The following is a 20,224-nucleotide window of genomic DNA, read 5'->3' as shown; positions in this document are numbered from 1 at the left end:
TCGGTATCCTCAATTTGGGACTCCGCACGACGAGGCCCCGTCTCGCGCCCGCTTTACCAGAGCCCTTTGAGACTCCAGTGTGGAGCAGTTGAGGAGGGCAGCTTCCCATGCCTCTCGGTTACGGGTAGGGAAGGGGGAAGGTGAGAATTCTTAGTATATTACGACGCCATGAGAAAGATATCGCAGATCTCTCAAAAGTGCGGGCAACGCCCATCCATGTTCGGATCAGTGTTTGACTACGGCAGGACGGAGAAGTGTTCCTGTCTGCAGGCGCCGCATAGTTCTCTCCTCCGCCTTACTCAGCCCTCGGCAGGGGCCGGGTAGAGGCGCTGGCGGTCGGAGTAATGGACTAAAATTTCGCGCAACCGCAAAAGCGGTTCATCAGCTTCTGGGCCAGGAGAGCTAGGATGAGGAGCTCGGTGTGTAAGCGCTCGGGCAGCCGGATCAGTGGCCTCATTGCCTCGTAGAAACTGCTGGCCAGAAGCTCTGATTATCTGCCTGTGGGTTGAATCGGCAGCAGCACGTATTAAAGTTCGGGAGGCAAGAGGTGATATTTCCTCTGTCAGATAGTGTTCACAGGGCTGGTAAGAGTGGGATAACCCTTCTCTATTTTCAATCCGCGGCAGCGAGAGCTACATGGAAACTTCCTCCGCTCGCGTTGAATTTGGGGTTCGAAATGACGGCCCATCGACATTCATTCCCCGGTGGACGACAGCGGCCGTGTAGAATCCCGCAGGTGACGGCTCTGTGATATCCCCATAGGAGACGCCCTTTTTAGATTCATATTGCCTCAAGCGTGTGAGCCCGCGCTTGTCATCTGCCTTCGTGTGAAGCCGTGTCCATGCTACGCGGGAGTAGCGCGACCCAAAGCATATGGCGCCACAGCACCGTGATGTTATCTGTCCCCTTTGCTATGCATATGTGTTGTATGTGTAAGCGGTCTAGCAGGCCACGCCCAGGACCCGTCTGCGAAAGCCGCGCATATTGGCTCATGAGAGGGGCACCCCTAACGCCTTAAAGGCGCTCTGAAACGCCTTACGAGGACAGGACATGAACTCACTTAATCACTGCACTGTGTTGCCATGAAAACCAGAGCCAAATAATACTCTTCTACACGTAGCAGACGACCCACAATCACGCGTCAAATTTGGCGAGCCCTTCCCGGCGACGTTTTCATGCTCGCACCCTCCTCCGTCCCCCGCATCTGCGTATACAAGGTGAGAGGTGGCCATTGGTTAGATTCGTTCAGGACGTCAGACAGCTACCGTGGCCCCGGCCAATAAGCCGCATAGCTCCGGCGGGTCGGGAAGCTCCGCTCCCAGTGGGGTGTCGGCGAAGGAGCTCCTACCTTACAGCGTGCAAAAAGTGACGAGAGGAGAGGTGAAGGCGCGAAGACAATGAAATTCAAATTTTAGGTACAGATAACTCAGCTTCTACAAAGCGCATTTAAAAAAAATCCTTGCTGGACACTATCCGTGAAACGGCGTGCTTCAATATCCTAGGCATGAGGCAACTTTATTAGAGCCCCCTTCACAGCCCCTTTAAGTTTAGCGTTGGAGGTGGCCACCGGGATGTGCAGTGCTCGCGTTCTCGCTTTCCTCATGATGGCGCCAATGCGCTCGTCTTCCTGTGTGGCGGTGCGAAGGTACGGCACGGCGAAGAGGATCCGGCTGGTCACGAAGGCTATGGGTGAGCCATAGCGCGTCCCTGCCCCGCAGGCCACCCCACTAGTTGGAAACGCGGAGGATCATGCGCCCTACCTGTTCGCCTATGCGCTTAAGCTTCGCTAACTAGAGCCTGGCCCACACACAGTCGCTCGACGACAGTCGGTAGCATACGCATCGGCTATGGAGACGGCCCGCTGAAGGCAGTTTTCCATCTCCACAAGGCTCCTCTCGGGGTCGAGATTGTAATATCATATGCGTAGAGCACGTATTTTATGGCCCCTACCTGACCCAGTGGGCCGGGGAGATGCATCAAGGCGATGTTGAAAAGGAGCGGCTATTTAACCGCCCCCTGTTGTGTACCCCGTGTACCCATAGCATACAGGCCGTATTCCTCGTCCTCGAACCGGGGAGTGCCTGATGCGTGTTGAGAAAGTCTCTAACATAAGCGAAGACTTTCGCCTAGAAGTCGGAGGTGTTCAGGTTAGACAGCATGCTACCATGTTTAACATTGTAAAAGGCCCCCTTAAGATCGAGGGCGAGTATGGCCTTGTCATTTTGTTGCATGGCTGTGGGTCGTACTATGTCCCTATGCAGCTGGAGGAGGACATCCTGTGAAGACATTAGTGGGCGGAACACGAGCATAGTGTCTGCAAAGAGGCCCTTACCCTCCATGTATGAAGATAGGCGATCCCGTACCATCGTCTCCATGACATTTCCCTCACACGACGTCAGAGAGATGGGTCTCAGGTTCGCCAACAGTTTCACTGTTATGCGATCCCGGCCTGGCGCCGTACCTCGGTGCATTTTAGCCAGGGCTGTCTTTAGGTCATGCAACGCAAAAGGGGTGTCTAAATCTTCATTTGGCTTGCTGGAGTACGCGTTCTCGGGCCCAACCGGGTCTTCTGTGCGGCAGAGATACCTGTCGCACAAAGTGTCCGCAAGTTGCACCAGCGTAGCTTGGCACCCATGCAGACCCCACAGGAGCTGTTTTTCGTCCTCCCTTTTGTTCCAGCGGCGTCTATGAGGCTGCGAAAGAGACGCCAAGTCCCCTTCGAGCTCATCTGACGCGCTGCAGAGTTGCAGGTTTCTTTCCAATTGGGGTCTTTGAGCTGTGCAGCATAAGCCGCAGCCTGTTCCGTAAGTTGTGCAGTGCGAGCTCTAAGCTTTCACTTTGTCGTTTGCTTTTTCCACAGTCTTGTTAAGCTCCGGCGCGCCTCCCACAGATGCACGAGGTGATTGTCCACTGCGGGGATCTCGTCGCTGTGTGAAGTGTTTGCGTGTGTTGTTTCTGTGTGTTGATTACCTGTGCTGCCGACTCCGCATAGCCGTCGGAAAATAGTACGGGAGGAATGTCTTAAGTTCGAAATTGCTGCCAATTGGTCATTTTGGCCTGTCCCCAGTTTTTTCGGCTGCCTTCGCCAAAACCGTGATACGGAGAAGGCAGTGGTCACTGCCTATGGAATCCCCAGGTTCCCCATGTGGCGTCTGTAGTGTACCTAATAAGAGATAAGTGAGGGCGCGTGTCACGGGCAACAGAGTTGTCCACACGTGTGGGACAAGCCGGGTCCGTAAGCAAAGTAAAACGACGGCTGGAAATGAGCGCCGCCAGCTTGCGCCCCCTGGCTTTCTCGCAGTGACAGCACCAGTGAAGGCTGAGGGCGTTGAAATCCCCAGGGGTTCCTTGTCTGCCAATTTGAATCCGCGAAAGAAATTTTCGCTGAAAGTAACGCGCGGCTTATGCCGGGGGCAGTATGCGCTCAGTACATGTATTGACGGGTCGCAATGCCTGATAGGCAGAACCCTGATCATCGTGTATTCCTGCTCAGTTTCTTGGTCGGGATCGGCCTGGATCGCGATGTACGTCTTATGCACCAGAATTCAGGTCGAGCCCCCCCCCCCCCCCCACCCCCCACTGAAACGAGCTATACCCAGTGAATGTAGCATCATTACCGGACTACTACAGAGCAGGAAGCGCCGGCATGTCCCCGAGGGAGTGCAGGTAGAGCTGGACGTTGTGACCGTTTCGTCCAGGCTCTGAAGCCCCTACAGTTCTATTGAATGATCTGGAATCGTTCTAATCTGTTCGCTTTCCGCGAAGATCTTCTAGCGATATTGATTCTTTTTATGGTTCTAGGTACCCACTCGTACCGGAGGCAGGCGCAGCCCTAGACAGGGGCTGCACCAACGCCGCGGCCGTCGGGCCGGAACCGCTTTCTTCCGCTGCTTGGCGGGCAGCTGTTTTGCGCTTTAGCTGCGGGCCGGTGTCGCAGCAGACGGTATTTTTATTTGAGAGCTGACCTGGGACTGCACCGCCTTAAGGACAGAGTCAGTCGCCTGGGCCGCAATGTCCAGAAGCATTTCAGCAAATCCGGACCACAACATATCCTGAAAGGACTCGCGGACCGCAATCATGATTTGGTCCGGAATGGCTGCCACCCGCTCCTGCGTCCGTTCGGCTCTACGCTCCAGGGCCTCGAAGCGGCGAGTGTCAACGGAGGTCGAATCGATCACCGTGTCCGCTTTCAGCCGCGAGGCGCTAGTAAGGCAACATTATACGGAGGATTCTTCAGTACCATTCTCTGGCTCAGTGTTTTGCGTGGGCTCAGACGGCCCGGCATGCTTGTTTTCTAGTTCCTGAATTTTACTGGCAAGAATTTGATTTTGGCGCCTGAGCTTTTCTACCAGCCGCTGTAGGGAAGAATCGGTAGATTCGGCGGTTTCAGTGGCTCAGGCTGCTCGCGTCTAGCGCCGCGCGCATGCGCAGACTGGTTCTGGCTGACACGCGGGACGCCTTGCGCGCGGTGCCGCGCGGCGCAAGTGTGTTTAGAGTTCGGGCTAAAGTTGTGACGTTCCGTCCATCTCAATGGCATTGCAATAGGAAAAAGTGGCAGACGCCAGCTTTGCTCCTTAGGCAAAAGGCCATCACAACCTTACAACTACCTCGCGACCCTCATTTGGCGCTGCGCTTCTCGCGTTGCATCTTTCTCGCTGCCCCGCTTCTTCCGAGTGCGCTACACAGTCGCCTCACACACTCTGTGCACTTCACAGCTAGCCTCGCGCTACAGTGGGGTGCTAGCGAAGCATCACAGCGCGCTGAGATACGTCATGCTCGGCAGTGGAGCATCGTCAACAAGTGGGCTCACTGCAGGCAATGCAGCTCTGCGCACGCACTTCCTCCACACGATACAAGGCTGGAATCCAAGCGCCTCCGTTGGTGTCTTCCCTACGCCTTTCCATCTCTTCGCACTACTACGCGCTGCATAACTTCACCTTCCTATCCCCTGTGTGATCGGAACGTGCCTTCCGTCCCAACGTGTACCATTCCCCCGCAGCTGCTTCCCTTCGCTCTCTGGCGTTAGCTGAGAGTTATGCACCTGCGTTCAGGCTGCGCAAGCAGGGAAGGCGGCATCTGCCAAGTTACGCTGGCGTGGAGCAGCAATAAATTGGTGTAAGCGGGACCGTTCGTTGCCCGAAAATTTCACGATAGCTGCGCTCCTTCTAACCAAGTATAAGCATAGGATAGAGGAAGAAGGAAGAGAAACACGCTCGTGGCGAACGAACCTGTACGGCCTCTCTCCGGTGTGGGTCCGCACGTGCTCGACCAGGTTCGACTTCTGGGCGAAGCTCCTCTGGCAGACCTGGCACGGGAATGGCCTCTCGCCAGTGTGCGTGCGGTTGTGTTTGGTGAGCTGGCTGCTCTGTCGGAAGGCCGCGCCGCAGTGAGTGCAGACGAAGCGGCAGATACCGTGGCTCCTGCACCCGTGCGACAACAGGGCCTGACGACGATCAAACACCTTGCCGCACAGGTCGCACCAGAAGCCTGTTCCCGCGTCGAGACCCGGAGGGTCGGCGGCCGCCGCTGCCGGAACCGCTTGTGGCAACCGGCTGCGGGGTCCCCATGAAACAAGGGTCGACCGGGGAGCCATGAACTGTGGTGGGGCTGGTGGTATGGCGGGCATGGCGGGACGTAGGCCCTGGGATCTGAGACCCAGCGACAGCGCAGTCACATTAGATCTCTTTTACATAAGCGAGGTCTTAATAAACGGTGCGCAAATGGTAACAAACAGCAAATATGGGAACAGTTATCGGCACTGATTATACTCAACACAAACACTGCGGGTGAAGCAACGGCAGAATTTTACAAACATAAAGTAGATAGCGACATTTGAATACACACACACTGCGAACGTTATAGGCATGCGCACTTATCCACAGACGAAACATCACCCAGCACTCACGTTAGAGAGGCGCTAGCTCACGTTACGGAGGCAGAAAACACACTCGGGATTTCAAATAATTGCAAGCACTCTCACAACGCCATCTGGCCCTCCCAAAAACAGTGGCTCGTAAAGGTACACTGGACACTGCACTGAATTCAAAGCAGATATGGCTGGCCACAATCTAGAGTTCTCGCGGTCCGACACAGCAATTCCGCTACTCAGCGACTACTCAATGATAAAGTCACTTTCAGCTTCTTTCAAAAATCTTCGGATGCAGATCAAGCTTTTGGAGTGTCCTGCAAGCACTAAGTGCACTTCGCATGGCCAGTCTCCTGCAAGAAAAAACAGCAACGTTTTCGTGAGTATGGTACAGTTGAAAGCTATGACGGAATAATGCTTCAAAACACGATCACATCGGGAAAGCAGCTCTCGTGTCGGCAGCGCCTGCAGAAAAAGAGGTGGGATTGTTAGAATGCGGAAAAATCACGCAACCTTCATAAGGATAAGAGCAAAACTCAGTAGCAACGGGGAATGTTCTGCGCTAAATTGTGCCGCAGCGGTTTCGTTTGCATGACCGAGCAAAACTTCTGTCCAAATAGGATCACAAAACGTAACGTCCTGAGGACAAATCTTCCACCGGGATCACCTGCAGAAGAAGAGTACGTGTAGTAGTGCGAGAAAATTGCGGAAAACTCATTGCACAGACAACACAGCTCAAAGCGAAAGGAGGGGGTAGTGGGCATGAGCTCTGAGATCGCAGCAGGAGCTAGAACGGTAATGAAATTTCGAAAACACGAGTCAAAGGCTAAACGTGCTAACCACGGAATGCCTTCGCTGGACAGATAGCGCGACGGTAGTAAACATTGCGCGCTATCTGTCCGCGCGTACACACAAATTGTTCGCCTTGTGCAGTCACTGTCGCGATCACATGCAGTCTTGTCCAGAGTGGAAGACAAGCAGAGCTATCAGTTCGAAGTGCTGATGCGCGCTCAAGAACAAAAACAAAAACAATTTAAAGCTACGCCAAGCCGAACCCTGCAATATCCTGCCCTAGACTTGCGCGTTGGCTTCTTCTCAGAGTCACCAGCTCCTCGGCGAAGGTTGGTCTTCCACCACAGAAGCCCCGAAGTCCGCTGCTTGCTTCGTGGCACTAGCGAGGAAGAGGTGCAGTGCTGTCCCAAGCAATCTTCCCTCGTACCCTTGCGTCCTCGGCAGAGCAGCGTCAGCCGTGACGTCCTAACTGGAAGTTCCGCCGGTGCCGATGGAGAAGTAGGGAAGTCTCACGAGCACGCCAGGTTGCTTTCCGACCGAGAAGCCCCAATGCCCGGCGCTTGCATCGTGGCAACAGCGAGGAAGCGGAGCAGCGTTGACCCTCGGAATCTTTCGCCGTAGCATCGTGTCCTCGGCGAAGAAGCGTCGTTCGTGACGTCCTCTCTGTTGTAGGCAGTAGCCACATGCAGCGCTTAGGCCGTCTGCGTCGCTTAGCTTGGCTACGCGTCGGCGCGACCGTGTGAGGCTCGCGGCGGCTTGCGCGCGTCTCGTGCTCGTGCCGGCATTCGCAGGGCTGGAATAAAGCTGTCCGATTGGCGTCTCAACGCTCTCGTTTTCCTCAACCCAACATGGTGTCAGAAGTAACGGAATTCCCACAGTAAGCCCAGCCAGGTATGAGTCCTCTCACTCGGATATTCATCGACAGCGGCACACGTCACCGCGGCGTCTACGGCCTGGACTATGCGGCGAGTACATGGCGTGCTTTGTCATTCAACCGCCCGAGGACTTCTGCTTCACGTCTCCTACCGACTGTCCGAAATGGAGGAACGCGGTTCCAGCGTTTCTACACGGCTTCTGGTCTCTGCGACAAATCAGGGACACACCGGTCGACACGCTCCTTTACTTGATGGGCGACCAGGCCGAGGACATCTTCGGAACCTTCAAACTCTCCGGTGAGAACGCTCAGAACTTGGAAGTCGTCCTATATCAGTTCGACAGCTACTTCACACCGCAGCGCAACGTCATTTTTAAACGGGCACGCTTCGACACGAGGGTCCAAAACGACGGCGAATCCGTGGAAGAATTCGTAACTGCGCTTCACACGCTTTCCAACCATTGTGAGTACGGCACCCTCCAAAGGAACTGGTTCAAGACATACTGGTAGTCGAAATTCAAGGCCAGACATTGTCAGCGAGACTGCAACTAGACGCTTAAATTGCTCTTCAGATGGCGCTAGAGACTATCAGGCAGGTCCAAAGCGTTCGTCAGCAGCAAGCAGAGCTTCACCCCGAAACGCCTACCGTCAACAAAGTTGCATCAGGCAATAAGCTAGTCAGGCACCCGACGAACACTACTCACGTCAGCGACGGTCGAGAGCACTTTAAATCAAGGCCACATCCGCGTCCAGCTGACAGCGTTCCGTCATTGTGTGGTTGGTGTGCGAAAGAACGACACCCGCGTTCACTGGTTCCACACAGCCGTCTTCTGGCTGCCCGGTATGGGTCGCCCGCTGTGCGCGCGCAGCGGCACCCGCGTTCACTCTGCCCAACGCGGACGCAGGTATGCAGGGGCTGCCACAAAAAGGGCCACTACGCGTCTGTCTGCACATCACACCGTGTTGACGTCGTTGAAGCATCAGAACCCGACAGCCAAGGTGGATTTCTCGGAGTCGTCTCGTCCGCATGTGACCGTCTCGTCTGCACAGTGACGGTGGGGGGGGGGGGGGGGGGGGGGGCTTCGAACTTCCCGCTTGGCCACTGCGATGTCCCTGTCGGTTTCCGCGTCCCTGTCCTGCTCGGACATCGTTGAGCGTTGCCGTTTCCGGAGAACAGACTCGTCCATCGGGGTGCACATGTTCTCCTCGGCTGCAGGCGTCTGCGGCGAGCCCGCAGCAGCAGCATCATCAGGGGTAGAGGGTATCACAGCCGGTTCCTCAGAAGTAGCAGTGGCGGCGGGAGGCGCAGGGGTGGCCAGAAATGGCGGGGAGGGAGCCGCCATGGAGTCCTGCGTCTGGTGAGCAAGCGCCATGGTGTCCCTCAAGGCTAGAACGCGTGGGCCCGCCGGCGACACGTCCAAGGTCCCGATGACGGACTCGAGGTTCTCCGACGTAGTGATGAGCGCCGCCGTCAGGCACCTCACCGTGTCCCGCAGAGCAGCGATCTCGGCCTGCATCAGCCGAATGGTGCTGGACGACCTTGCTCTAGATGACGCTCGTCTCCTTGATCGTGAGCGTGAGCGGCCTGCCGTTGCTCATCGTCACAGCCGAACGCAAGCCGTCGCTCGTTAACGGTGTCTGAGGCCTCTATGGGGAGACGCCGCAGCGCCGCGAAGCCTTAAGCCCAGCGTCCGAAGGAGCGGAGAGCAAGAAAAAACACGTCCGCTCGCTTCGAGCGCCCGCCGAAGACTCAGAAAATGAAATGAAATTTGCTTTTAAGGAAATGAAATTATGCCTATCGCGGCGAGTACTGAATCGCGTCGTAAGGTAAGGAAAAATAAACATGGTTTTAAAAAATGGAAATGACGCCGGTCTCAGAGGTGCGCCATTTCCTTTCCTCAAAAACCAATTATTATTATTAGGCGGCCTTTTTCTTTCGTTAAAACCAGATTTCATTTCATTTTTCTTTTCTCACGGCCCGGTGCGGGTGTCCACCGATATATGTGATGCAGGCGTCCTTTCCTTTCCTTAAAGGGAAGGTTAAGTGGTTTAAAAAATTATTTCCGAGCGGTATTCTATAGATTTGTGCCATGTGAATTCAAATATGGTGTTTAAATCGCCCTAAAACAATGACATGGACATTTATATTCAAGAAATAAGCAGCAATCGCAGCAGGCTATTTCAAACGGGCAGTCTCCGCTCGTGGTTGGTCGAAAGCTTACTGCATCGTTGCCATCTCCGCTGTTGTCGTTTCACGTACTGAGAGAGGCGGCTGGTTTTCGCGGCTGTACAGTTTATATATCGACAGATAATCGTGGTTACGGAATCTCTGTGCTCTCCGAAAGATCTTTGCGCTTCTCCGTATATGTTCGAGCCCCCAACTTCCACGCAGAAGCGACAAACCCTGGAAAATTACAGCTCGGACTCGACTGCAGCCGCAGTGAGGTGGCAACTTTTTCTCGCGTGGGAAGCACTGACTGGTACGTATTTCTTTCATGGTAAGCGTACACGGGCGTGTAAATGAACAAACGAAAGCAAAATAATATATTACGCATTGTTGAATAGCTTGGAGTGCGTCATTGTCACCACTGGCGTAGCCAGGGGAGGGGGGTTTATGGGACTTCAGCTCCCCCCCCCCCCGAAATTTTTTCGAACTGTCACGCACCGCTGACCAAAAGAATCACCGGCGCCGGAAGTCATTCTGGATTTTGTCACCTGCAGTGTCTTTTTCAGACTACAAAAGCAATTCTGGCGCGAACATTGCTAACTCGGGTTGGATTTCGTGGCAACGCCCATGCACCTGTAGTCATGTAACGCAATGGGCTCTATACTAGCACAAACTTTCAAGGGCCTATGGATGGCTCACTGTTGCGACTAAAATTTCGGTGCAATTACTCGCAATACATGACCGGTTGCAGCTGCTGCGTAGTACACTGGAACTAATGACAGCGACATTGATTTTTTTTTCTCTGGCCGTTGCATATGTACAAAAATGTAAAGGTTCTTGAACGACAAACATTTATGAAAATATTTGTCCTCTACTTGCTAATTTCATGGCCTTTACGTTTTTCATATCGGCGGCATAACTGCTTTGCTGGTTCCGGACAGATATAGTTCTAGACTTCGTGCGATATTTTGTTTACTTATTGAATACGCAAAAACATGGAAGCATTGGTATCTGTTATGTCTGCCACGAGTGAACCATAAGGGGATAGTTGGTATGGCATGATTACAAGACATAAAACTAAGCAGGGGACAAGACACAGAAGAGAAAAAATACAGGACGCTCTCGTCCTGTTTCCTTCTCTCCTGTGTCTTGTCCCCTGCTAAGTTTTATGTTTTGTAATCATGTCTGCCACTTTTTTTAAGCCATACAAATACATTCTTTTATTTTAAAAAATACATATTTCACTTTTCTAGACAGTGTGTAGCGTTATCTAACACACAATGGCATTGTCAGTGGCAATGGAAATGCAGTTATTATTGTTGCGTTTGATCCTTCCGCAAATTCTATGAGGAGGCCGCGCTGCAACATGACCTCCCCCCCCCCCCCCCCACCAAAATTTCTGGCTACGCCACTGATTGTCACGGAACCCCGGAGAACGCTCGCGCCGAAAGACTGAACTAGGCGACAGGTGCACCTACACAGACGCACATTTAATACACCCTACGTGACACAAACACTAGCACACAAAACTAACATAACTAGCACAAAGACTCAATAGACACGACCCGGGGACACTGCTACTAGGGTCTGCTACTAGCGTTCTACTGTTAGCGGTCGGCGTTTGTGCTCACGGTTCGGTGCTGATGCAGCGTTTCTTGGGTCCAGTGGCCGGCGTCGAGGTGGCGTTCGAAGTGCTCAGGCTGGCGTCGCTGGCAGCGTCGTTTGCGGCGTCGTACGAGCTCCCGATCCAAGCTCTCGTGGAGGTGATTCGTTTGCGCCCTCTCCTCTTGCTTTCTTCTTTTGACGAAAGCTGCTCTTGTTGGCGGCGACGCGCGTCTGTGCGCGAACGCCGAAGGAACGACGCCAGGCTTGAGCCGAGCAGATTTCACTGTGATGACCATTGCCCGTGTCAGTGACAGGTTCCGGTGGTAATCCGTGTCACGAAAGTGATCTGAGCAAAGCATACAGTTCCTTGAGGGCAACAAGTTCCTCCTTTTGACAGCTGCAATCCACCGTTTATCAAGCGCCTTGTCTTTAGGGAAGTGTTGGTATGCAACATCGTCACGGCCACTTCTGTTCCTGCAGCCGTACGCCACGCAGAAACACGGCATGCTGAGCGCTAAGCTTTCTTACCCTGCCTCGGCCACTTGTAAGCAAACTTATCAAATACATTTCAATACACATGCAAAAAGAACCGCGCGGGCGATGTCTTCTCAGCGGCACTGGTCGGCTGGTCGCACCGTAAGCGCAGGGAGGAAATGAGCCGGGCTCACCGCAAGGCAACGATGACGTCGTTTCCAGTCGCTTCCACTTGGCTCTCCCGACTAAACTTTACTGGGAACTTTTGACCAGCCCTGTACACCTGTCGTCAGTATATCTCAGGCCAGAAGGTATATTTTAGACGTGTAGTGGATGGATCATTCGAGACAAATAAATAAGAAATGTGCAAATAAACGAGACAGTGAGGCCAGTCTGAAGGCTCAGATTCTAGACTGCTACTGTCCATTGCGGAAGAGGAGAAGAAAGACAGTTGTGATGGGTGACAATGTGGACAGAATAGGAAAGGGAATAGCATATACAACCCCATCCCGAATGCGGGTAATCCAACTAGCGAGGCCCGCAATGCACAAGAAATTCGGAAGTGTCCGCGTTACTTGGAGAGTTTTCTATCTCTCCGTCCAAGCGCCAAGTACAAGGTGCTCCGAGAGATCCCTGTTTTCGGAACTCTCCATGGAAGCGGCAAATGTGTGCCGCGCGCTTGGCTTGCCGGCTTTAACAATCGGTTTCGTGCTCTTCTTGGTTCTATGGTACTGAAATCAGAAAGTGTGGAAAGCCTTTATATTGACGATGTCTTTGTGTTTTTAGTCAATGATCCTTAGTCATAGGGCATATAGTGCAAGAGAAATTACAAACTCTAGAGAGCGCCACGATCGGGGTAATGCGGGGATGGCAAGTAATGACCCTCATTGCCTCTCGATTAACAGCTTCTAGACGATCCCATTGAGCCCTCGTCAAATGCTGGAATTGGGCTTGGTAAACGAGGCGCGGTTGCACAACCGCCCGCACCAACTGTCGTGCAGCATGAGAGCGGGCTCCACCTGTTTTAGGAGCAATGCGTCAATTCAGACCCAACGCCTGAATTGCGTGCTTTTTAGCTCGAGAAAGCCAAGCAGTACCTGTTGCTGACTCGTGTATTGTCAAGCCCAATATTTTTACGATCGAACTTTCTTGAATTGGAGTTCCGGATAGATGGAGACGAATTGGTGTTGCAGCCAGTTTACGGCGCCCCCAGCGGTTGGCGACTGACACGAACGTGGTTTTGCTCACTGAAAGCGGCAGACCAATTGAAGAAGCAAAAGTCGGCGTAATATCTGTGGCTGATTTCAGGCCTGTTGCTTGAGTCATCAGGTCGTTGTGAGTACTCTACACCGTTATGTCATCAGCATACAATAAGAACTAAATCTCAGAGACATCATGTAAGCGCCAAGCAAGGGGGATAAAAGCAATATTAAATAACCTTGGCGATAACACCGATCCCTGGGGAAAGCAGCGAAGAGGCACAAATGATCCGAAGGCCTCACCACTGAGGCGTATGGCTAAGTGTCGGCCTTCCAGGAAGGATTTAACGAAATTGCGCACTATAACAGGGAAATGCAGCACGTCTTTTCAACGTCCATGGCCAGTACTGTACGTACATTGTGACAGCGAGTTGAGGCCAGAACTGCTGACGCCAAGACAGCCAGTCCATCTTCTGTACCTATGGACGTACGAAAGCCAATTTAGGGCCGGATGGTAGAAACCATGGTGCTCAAGCCACCACGACAGTCATGTGGCAAGCATTTTTTCGGTAAGCTTGCATAATGTTGGCGTAAGCGATATAGGCCGGAAATTTCCGAGGTCTGTCGGCGGCTTCCCCGGCTTTGGTATGGGGATCACAATAGCCGATTTCCAGATTTCTGGCACGACGCCTTCTATCCATACTTTGTTAATGGTGGCGAGGAGTTCAGGTAGTACGGCGGAACGTCAGTTCTTGCAAAACTCGTACGGAATGGAGTCCGGACCGGGCGCAGTCTTCCGACGGGCCTCGCATATTGCTGCAAACAACTCGGGCATTGAAAATGGGCTTGCAATTCCCTCGGCGTCGGCTGTAAATGGGAGCTTATCGAAACATGCTGGAATGGCAGCCAAGGGGGCTCCTATGACCCTTGGAGGCAACAGATCATACTTGGGGAAAAACTTCCGCGCTGCCTCTCCTGGCGAAATCTTCTGGAGCTAAGTTAGCTGCAAAGCATGTTGTGGCCCCTGCATCAGGACGACGGGAGTCATGTTCCACTGCGCGAAACTTTCGCCAGAGAGCAGCATTCGATGACTTTGTCGAGAACTGCTCACACCACGCATGCCACTGCCGTCGCGAGAGATCGCGTTCATCTTTTGTAAAACAGCGAGAACAACGTCGGACAAGAAAAGGAAGAACACGGGACGCTGACTCTCAACTAAGGTTTTATTGGCACCACCTGGTGCTTATAAAAGAAGAAACGTACGCAGAGTACATCACGTGTTACGCTAAAAGAGATACAACATGAGGCAGAGAAGCACGCGACGCTCAAAGGCCACAAAGAAAAGCTATCTCTTTGTCATTGAGAGTGACTGACGGTTTGCTAACACACTTTGGCTCTTGACAGATATAGAATGCTTCCATTACTTCTCGCGTGGTCTGATCACAGTACGTGTACAGCCCCTTTGTGCTACGCCACATGGCTGTGCATTTTTTCTTCTTTTTTACATTACTTCACACTTTTTACGCTGGCTCACCAAGTGTGAAAGTTCCTTGTTATTGTCTAGATTATTTCTGTGCTCTTGCAACCTTTTATTAGAGCACTGTCCTGTCTGCCCAATGTACCGGGCTTCGCAGGAGAGTGGAATCTGGTTCACAACCCTTTTGCGACAGTGACGATCTTGTCTCTGTGAGCGGTGCCACAACCTTTCCTTTTTCCGACGGTTCCCTCTCCCTTTTGATCGCCGGACATAACTGTTTTAGTTTGATGGGAGCTGATACAGCTAAATTTACCTATTTACCTCATAACGACTTGCCACATTTTTCAGCCCATGGGTGATGCGATGTCGGTAAGGAAGACCAGCAACTGATAGCACTGGGCCGCGGTCTGCGGCGTCCTGTATTACTCCATTGGCCAATCACAGCAGTAAACGAAACCAACATTTTTAATGTTTGAATATACATTGCTTGCACTGACGTGATATCCGGTGGCCGTGGGATGCCAGTCGGCCATGCTGCTGAACCACCGACAAACCGCCTCTAGCTTACCGCCGCCTCTGTCAGCTCGCATCGTGTTGGTTCTCGTCCATCCGTAGCTTCAGCATGGTTTTGTGTGCCACCCTTGGTTGTTCCTTGCACCCTGGAGGGACGCGGCTTCGGGTTGCGCGGGACGAAAGCATTTTTAGTGTTATTAAGAGACACGGGTATGGTGGACATTATTTGACAAGTGTGTGAGTGCGTGAGTGTGTTTGATTTCACCGTTCACCCTTTCTTTTTCTCTTTCCCTTATTTTTTCACCATCCTTTTCTCTGATCTTCTCTTCTCTCACCCTCACATGGAGTAGCATGCCAGGCCGACAACCAGGAAGACCTCTCCTGTTTCATTAAAGTTCTTCTCCTCCTCCTCCTTGGCTGTTCCAACCGTAGCGACTGCTCCAGGCGAAAGAAGAAGCCGATTAACACGAACTTTTCCGCATTCGTAAGATAATCGTAGGCATGCAAATGTGAGCGCTCCAAGACTCTCAGTACGAATCGGCGCGGGCTGTGGCTGGCTCTTTAAGCGCGACGATTTGGACCCCAACAACCCTAGTTTACTTGTGTACGGAGCGCAATTTCTGACAGGTAAGAGGCTTGTACTGCGAGCAAAATGTTTGCGAAAACGTGAGAAGGAAGAAATACACCCTGAAGTGAATGTTGCTGTGTCCCGCAGACTGGGTCCCGCGTCGCTGCATCTTGGCTACAGCACGAGGCGTGGAAGCCGGTTCGGATCGCCACGACCGCAGCGGACAGCGACAGAGAAAAAGGCGTGCCGAGTCCGAGCTTTTCGTCTCGCTGGAACATCGCAGACAGGCTTCTCATTCACCTGCTGAAGGAATCCTTGTGTGCCTTGAAGGCTGCGTGATTTTAAGGCTCTCATTTCTTCCGACGTCGCAACACTGGAAGAGTGCACGCGGTATCCCCGTGGGTCACTTCAGGGAACACACCAACGCCCATCACCATGTCGACTCCCGGTTGCAGCGCGTACGGACCCATATCGTCGCAAACTTTCACTTAGTCTGCGTAGCGTACGCGCGCCGATCGAATAATTTCATAGTAGTAGCCTGCACTGAATGGCTCATTCCTCTGTGGAGTAGGCATCACGCTCGAAAGGATAAGAAAATAATCCAAAGCGTTCTAGGAGCGGTCAGGCACCACAGGGAGGACGGGCGGGGACGGCCGAATGGTTCGGCAGCATGGCCGCCAGCGCTTGATGGGGTCGGAAGCGACGCCACGTGCAAGCCATTATTAACAAGCCAGGTATCAAAATTCCAGAGCTTGTAATTGTTTTCTTGTGATCAGCTTCTTGTTTAGGTAACAAGAAAAGAACCAAAAACGCACTACTTTGTCGTGGCGCGGCGGTACTGAATGTGGGCGTTGCTTCTCTGCAGACTCGAAGGGAAGCTGAAATGCTTTTTGAGAATTCGATGAGATTCAAGGACTCGAATGTATGAAGTTTGTAGGTAAAAGCAAGCTAAGACTTTCTGCGCTAGCATTCAAACGGTGACTTAATCGCCGATTAGTGTCGCGACGATCGAGGTTTTTCTCACCACACCAGAGCAGTGCGGAGAAGTTAGACAAAGACGTCATTTTTTGTGAGGTTTCACATTTCCGCTGCGGCGCTGCCTTCGCCCACATCCTACCGTACTTCGTCCGATGTCGCCGAATAGCGCTTTGTAGGCTTTGCCTTCGGTGGCACTCGTTTTCTTCCTAAAAGCAGACATTACTGCGTAGGGAATGTGCCCTCGCTGTAGAATATGTCATCATCGGGCCCCTACTCGCCACTGTGTGTTGCGGGGAAGCCTGAACGCCGCTGCGGCATTATTCGTCTATTAGCTTAAACACTCTGTAAACTCCGCACAATTCCGTAAACAATCCCTTTACGAGAAATTTTACCTCTAAAATTCCCTAAAGCAGAAATTCCCCGAATGGAAACACCAAAGACTCTGCGAAACTGGCGAAAGGAACTGAGCCGGCGTCTGTGTAGATGATCAATCAGTGATTGTATATAGACTTCAAAAATTCTAACGTGGCCTGTTTTCGGTAGATGTGCAAGATTTGTTTTACTTTGTACCTCAAGACCAGCTTTTGTTGGCTGTAAAGCATTGCACAGAAGCAAACGGCGAAGCGTCTTTCCAGAATTATTCAGGACTGTCGGTTGAAAATTTTATCGCTCTATTGCAGTTTTACCTAAGTGCTACTCTTATACATTTTGACAACCTGCCTATTTTGCAGCGCAATTAATGGACTGTGCATGGCCCCTATCCTTTGCGATAAAATTTTAACAAAGGTTTATCAATCTTTCGATAAATTTTTTTGTGGGGGAGGGGTGGTTTTAAAGGTTTTTAGGTATGTGGACGATTGTTTAATGCTTTTAAAAAATTAGACGTCCTTCACCTCCACCTCTACAGTAGGTGAAGTTTTAAATGCTTTTTACAAACATAGACTTGGGCTCACTTTTACTCATGAACTAGCCGACACTAATGTTTTACAGTTTTTAGATTTAAAACTAACCTTCCTTGGAAGACACGTTTGCGGGGGCCATTACCCGCGTGCAAAAAAAAAAGATATTTTGGCTTGCGATTCTATGCACTCCAAGCAAAAAGAGCAATAGCGTCGCATTGCCTGCAGTCTTCTCTCAAGAAATCGTGCCCGCATCAGTTGCAACATAGCTTTCAGAATCATCTGAGCCGACTTTCGGTGGCTGGGTTCCCCTGCTGTGTTTGTTGCGGTTTCCGAGACCCTCCTTCAAAAACTTAAACACGGAACACGAAGAAATACCGGATAAGATCGTTTCAGGACACATAAGCCGCTAGTTGTGCCTTAGGTACACAATACCTCGCACAACTTGAAGAAAGTGGCCAACAGGTATGGCATGAGTGTCGTTTTTTCGGCTCCTAACAAGCTGTAAAAGTTGTGCCCCCGAATCAACAACTCAAGGAAGCGGGGTTGCCAGATAAAGCACGATACTCTGTTCACGAAGTGTTCCGTAGGAGTGGTCTACGCTATCCCCTTAACATGTGGGAAGTTTAACGTCGATTAGACTGGCGTTTGGGGACCATGCCCGAAATTTATCAGTATTGAAAGATAAGTACGCACATTTGGTTGCGCACGTAATGAGCTGCGACGGGTGCGATGCACGGTTGAATGAGACGAAGATTCTTGGCAAGAGCACAGATAAGACTGCACGTGTTAGTCCGGAGGCTTTCCACATAAAGAAATTTGTCTGTAGGTGTGTCAGTAGTCCTTCTTTATCTCGTTTTGCCTCCGAGTTTAAATTTTTAGATTCAGTTATCATGTAACTGTTATTTTTCTGGTGTGATTTTTGTCTGCCTGCCTGTTTCTGCGAAACGATGTTGCCTTTGTTCACCTTATCCTCCTTGTCACCCTTCTCTCCCATTGAAGCTTCACCCTATATAAGCTGCATCCTGGCTTCAATAAAATTCCGTTGTGAGTTAGCGCTTGTGTCTCGTCTCCGTTCTTGTCTTGTGGTTCGCATGGTTTTGGCGCTAGTTTTTCTGTGTAAAGCATCCCGGCTTTCTTCGTGATAACCAGTATGGAAAGGAGCACCCGAGGTTGACGCAGACTCCGTAAGGGAGAAAACGATCTCTGGACTGCGGTAAACTGCGTGGGCAGAAAAGCGCGATGGGCATCATCAGGGACATCGGTGAACGTAGTACGTACGTACATATGTGGTCCATTAAAAGGAAAGGTCAAGATGGCGATAGCTAAGGGACCCGTGTGAGGTGTCGAATATGCGCGCGCGGATGATGACACCGACATTACAGAGCCACGAAGGCGAAGCACGAGATCTCCCCCGCTGCCAGGAATATGATGAAGGCGATGCCGAGCAGGCAGATGCCGATCGGCTGCTATGAACGATTCAGCTGCGTTTAGTTATGTCGGCTCCCTAAAGCACATATTTGGCGCAGAATTCACGGCTTGGAGCACATGAGTGTGCTGGAGGTTTTGTAAGCGCCGCGTTAGGCTCTACTTTGACACCCATAACGCACTTTTAAAGAGACAAACGCCATGAACTCTTGTCTGCATTTGAATTTTTGGATGTATGTTTTTAGCTGGTGTATGTTTTTGGCTGTTTGTTTGTATACACCCCGAGCCGACGAACTCGGGGTGCATACAAAGAACGCAATCCGCATGACCGTTTAAGTCTGTTCGAAGTGGGCTCGACTGTGTGTCTTCCCTTTTTCTTTACTCTCTTCGGTTAACCGTCACCATCGCCAAACTCACCACACGGCGCATGGAAGCCACGCGGCGGCGCCTGCCCAGGGTGCCGCGCGGGGCTTCTCGGCCCACGCGCACTCGGCCGCTCGGGCCACGCGCCGCACGCCTCTGCGCGGGCCTTCAGTCACGCAGGCACGCCGCTTTTTACTCGTCCCGCATATAGACGGCCCGAGGAGCGCCTCGAGTTTCCGCGCGTGGCGGTGCCAGAATGAACGAAGAGGCTGACAGTGATACACGTTACCGCCCGATAGGCACCAAATTAAATTTTCTGAAAGAGCGCCCGCCCTGTCGCCTTTATGAGGCTTCTGTGATGAGCCGCTTTTAAAACACGTCGGTTATGGAACAACTCGTCCGAACCAAGATATTGCTGCTTGGGAACGTAGGGCCCCGCAAGAATTTTCGAGACAACTACTGTGCACGCTGTCAGAGAGAATGCGGGCACCCAACGCCAAAGTGCATGGCTTCCGTGTGGAACACCATCTGTTCAGCAGTACTGCAGAATATTTTAGCGCGCAAGCAGCAGAGTGGCCGCCACCGTTACCTCCCGCGCTATTCGCCTGGTGCACGTTGAATCGTGATAGGCTGGTTACTGTTAGTTTGCTTCTCTGCATCAGGCATTCAGGCGCACTTGTGATTAAGTGAAGACCCCTTCTTTCAGTCACAGAACACATCTGCTATCCCACCTACCATCAAAAGCCCCCTAGGAAGTTTTCTTGATGGCACCGCGCTCTGTGGCGCAGGGCCCGCAAGTAACTGAATCTCTTTCTACTCATGTTGTCGCTGAAACTGCTTTCGGCGATGGTTCATATGTGCGACGAGTGCTATTCTCAGATGAATCGGGCGCCTCTGTCCAAATGCAGGGCTTCTTCTATACGCGCGTCTTCACGAAGCGGCCGAATACAGCCGCCGTGTCCGACGCGTATTTGACTGCGAGCGGCACCGGCTTGAAGAACTGGATGGAACTGAGGTCTTC

General features: G+C 52.1%; 1 protein-coding gene across 1 annotated transcript in view; it reads right to left on the bottom strand.

The window, feature by feature from the left end:
* The window catches only part of LOC144112027 (uncharacterized), a 67,171-nt gene that overhangs the window by 20,732 nt on the left and 26,215 nt on the right, over positions 1-20,224 (bottom strand). Inside the window, exon 6 of the mRNA XM_077645133.1 lies at positions 5,229-5,648. Within this exon, the coding sequence (XP_077501259.1) occupies positions 5,229-5,648 (420 nt within the window). The remainder of the gene's footprint in view (positions 1-5,228; positions 5,649-20,224) is intronic.

The sequence above is a fragment of the Amblyomma americanum genome, chromosome 1 (assembly GCF_052857255.1).
Source record: "Amblyomma americanum isolate KBUSLIRL-KWMA chromosome 1, ASM5285725v1, whole genome shotgun sequence".
In the NCBI taxonomy this organism is placed as follows: Eukaryota; Metazoa; Arthropoda; class Arachnida; order Ixodida; family Ixodidae; genus Amblyomma; species Amblyomma americanum.
Note: the sequence above shows the minus strand (reverse complement) of the source record. Positions and strands in the feature narration are given on the sequence as shown.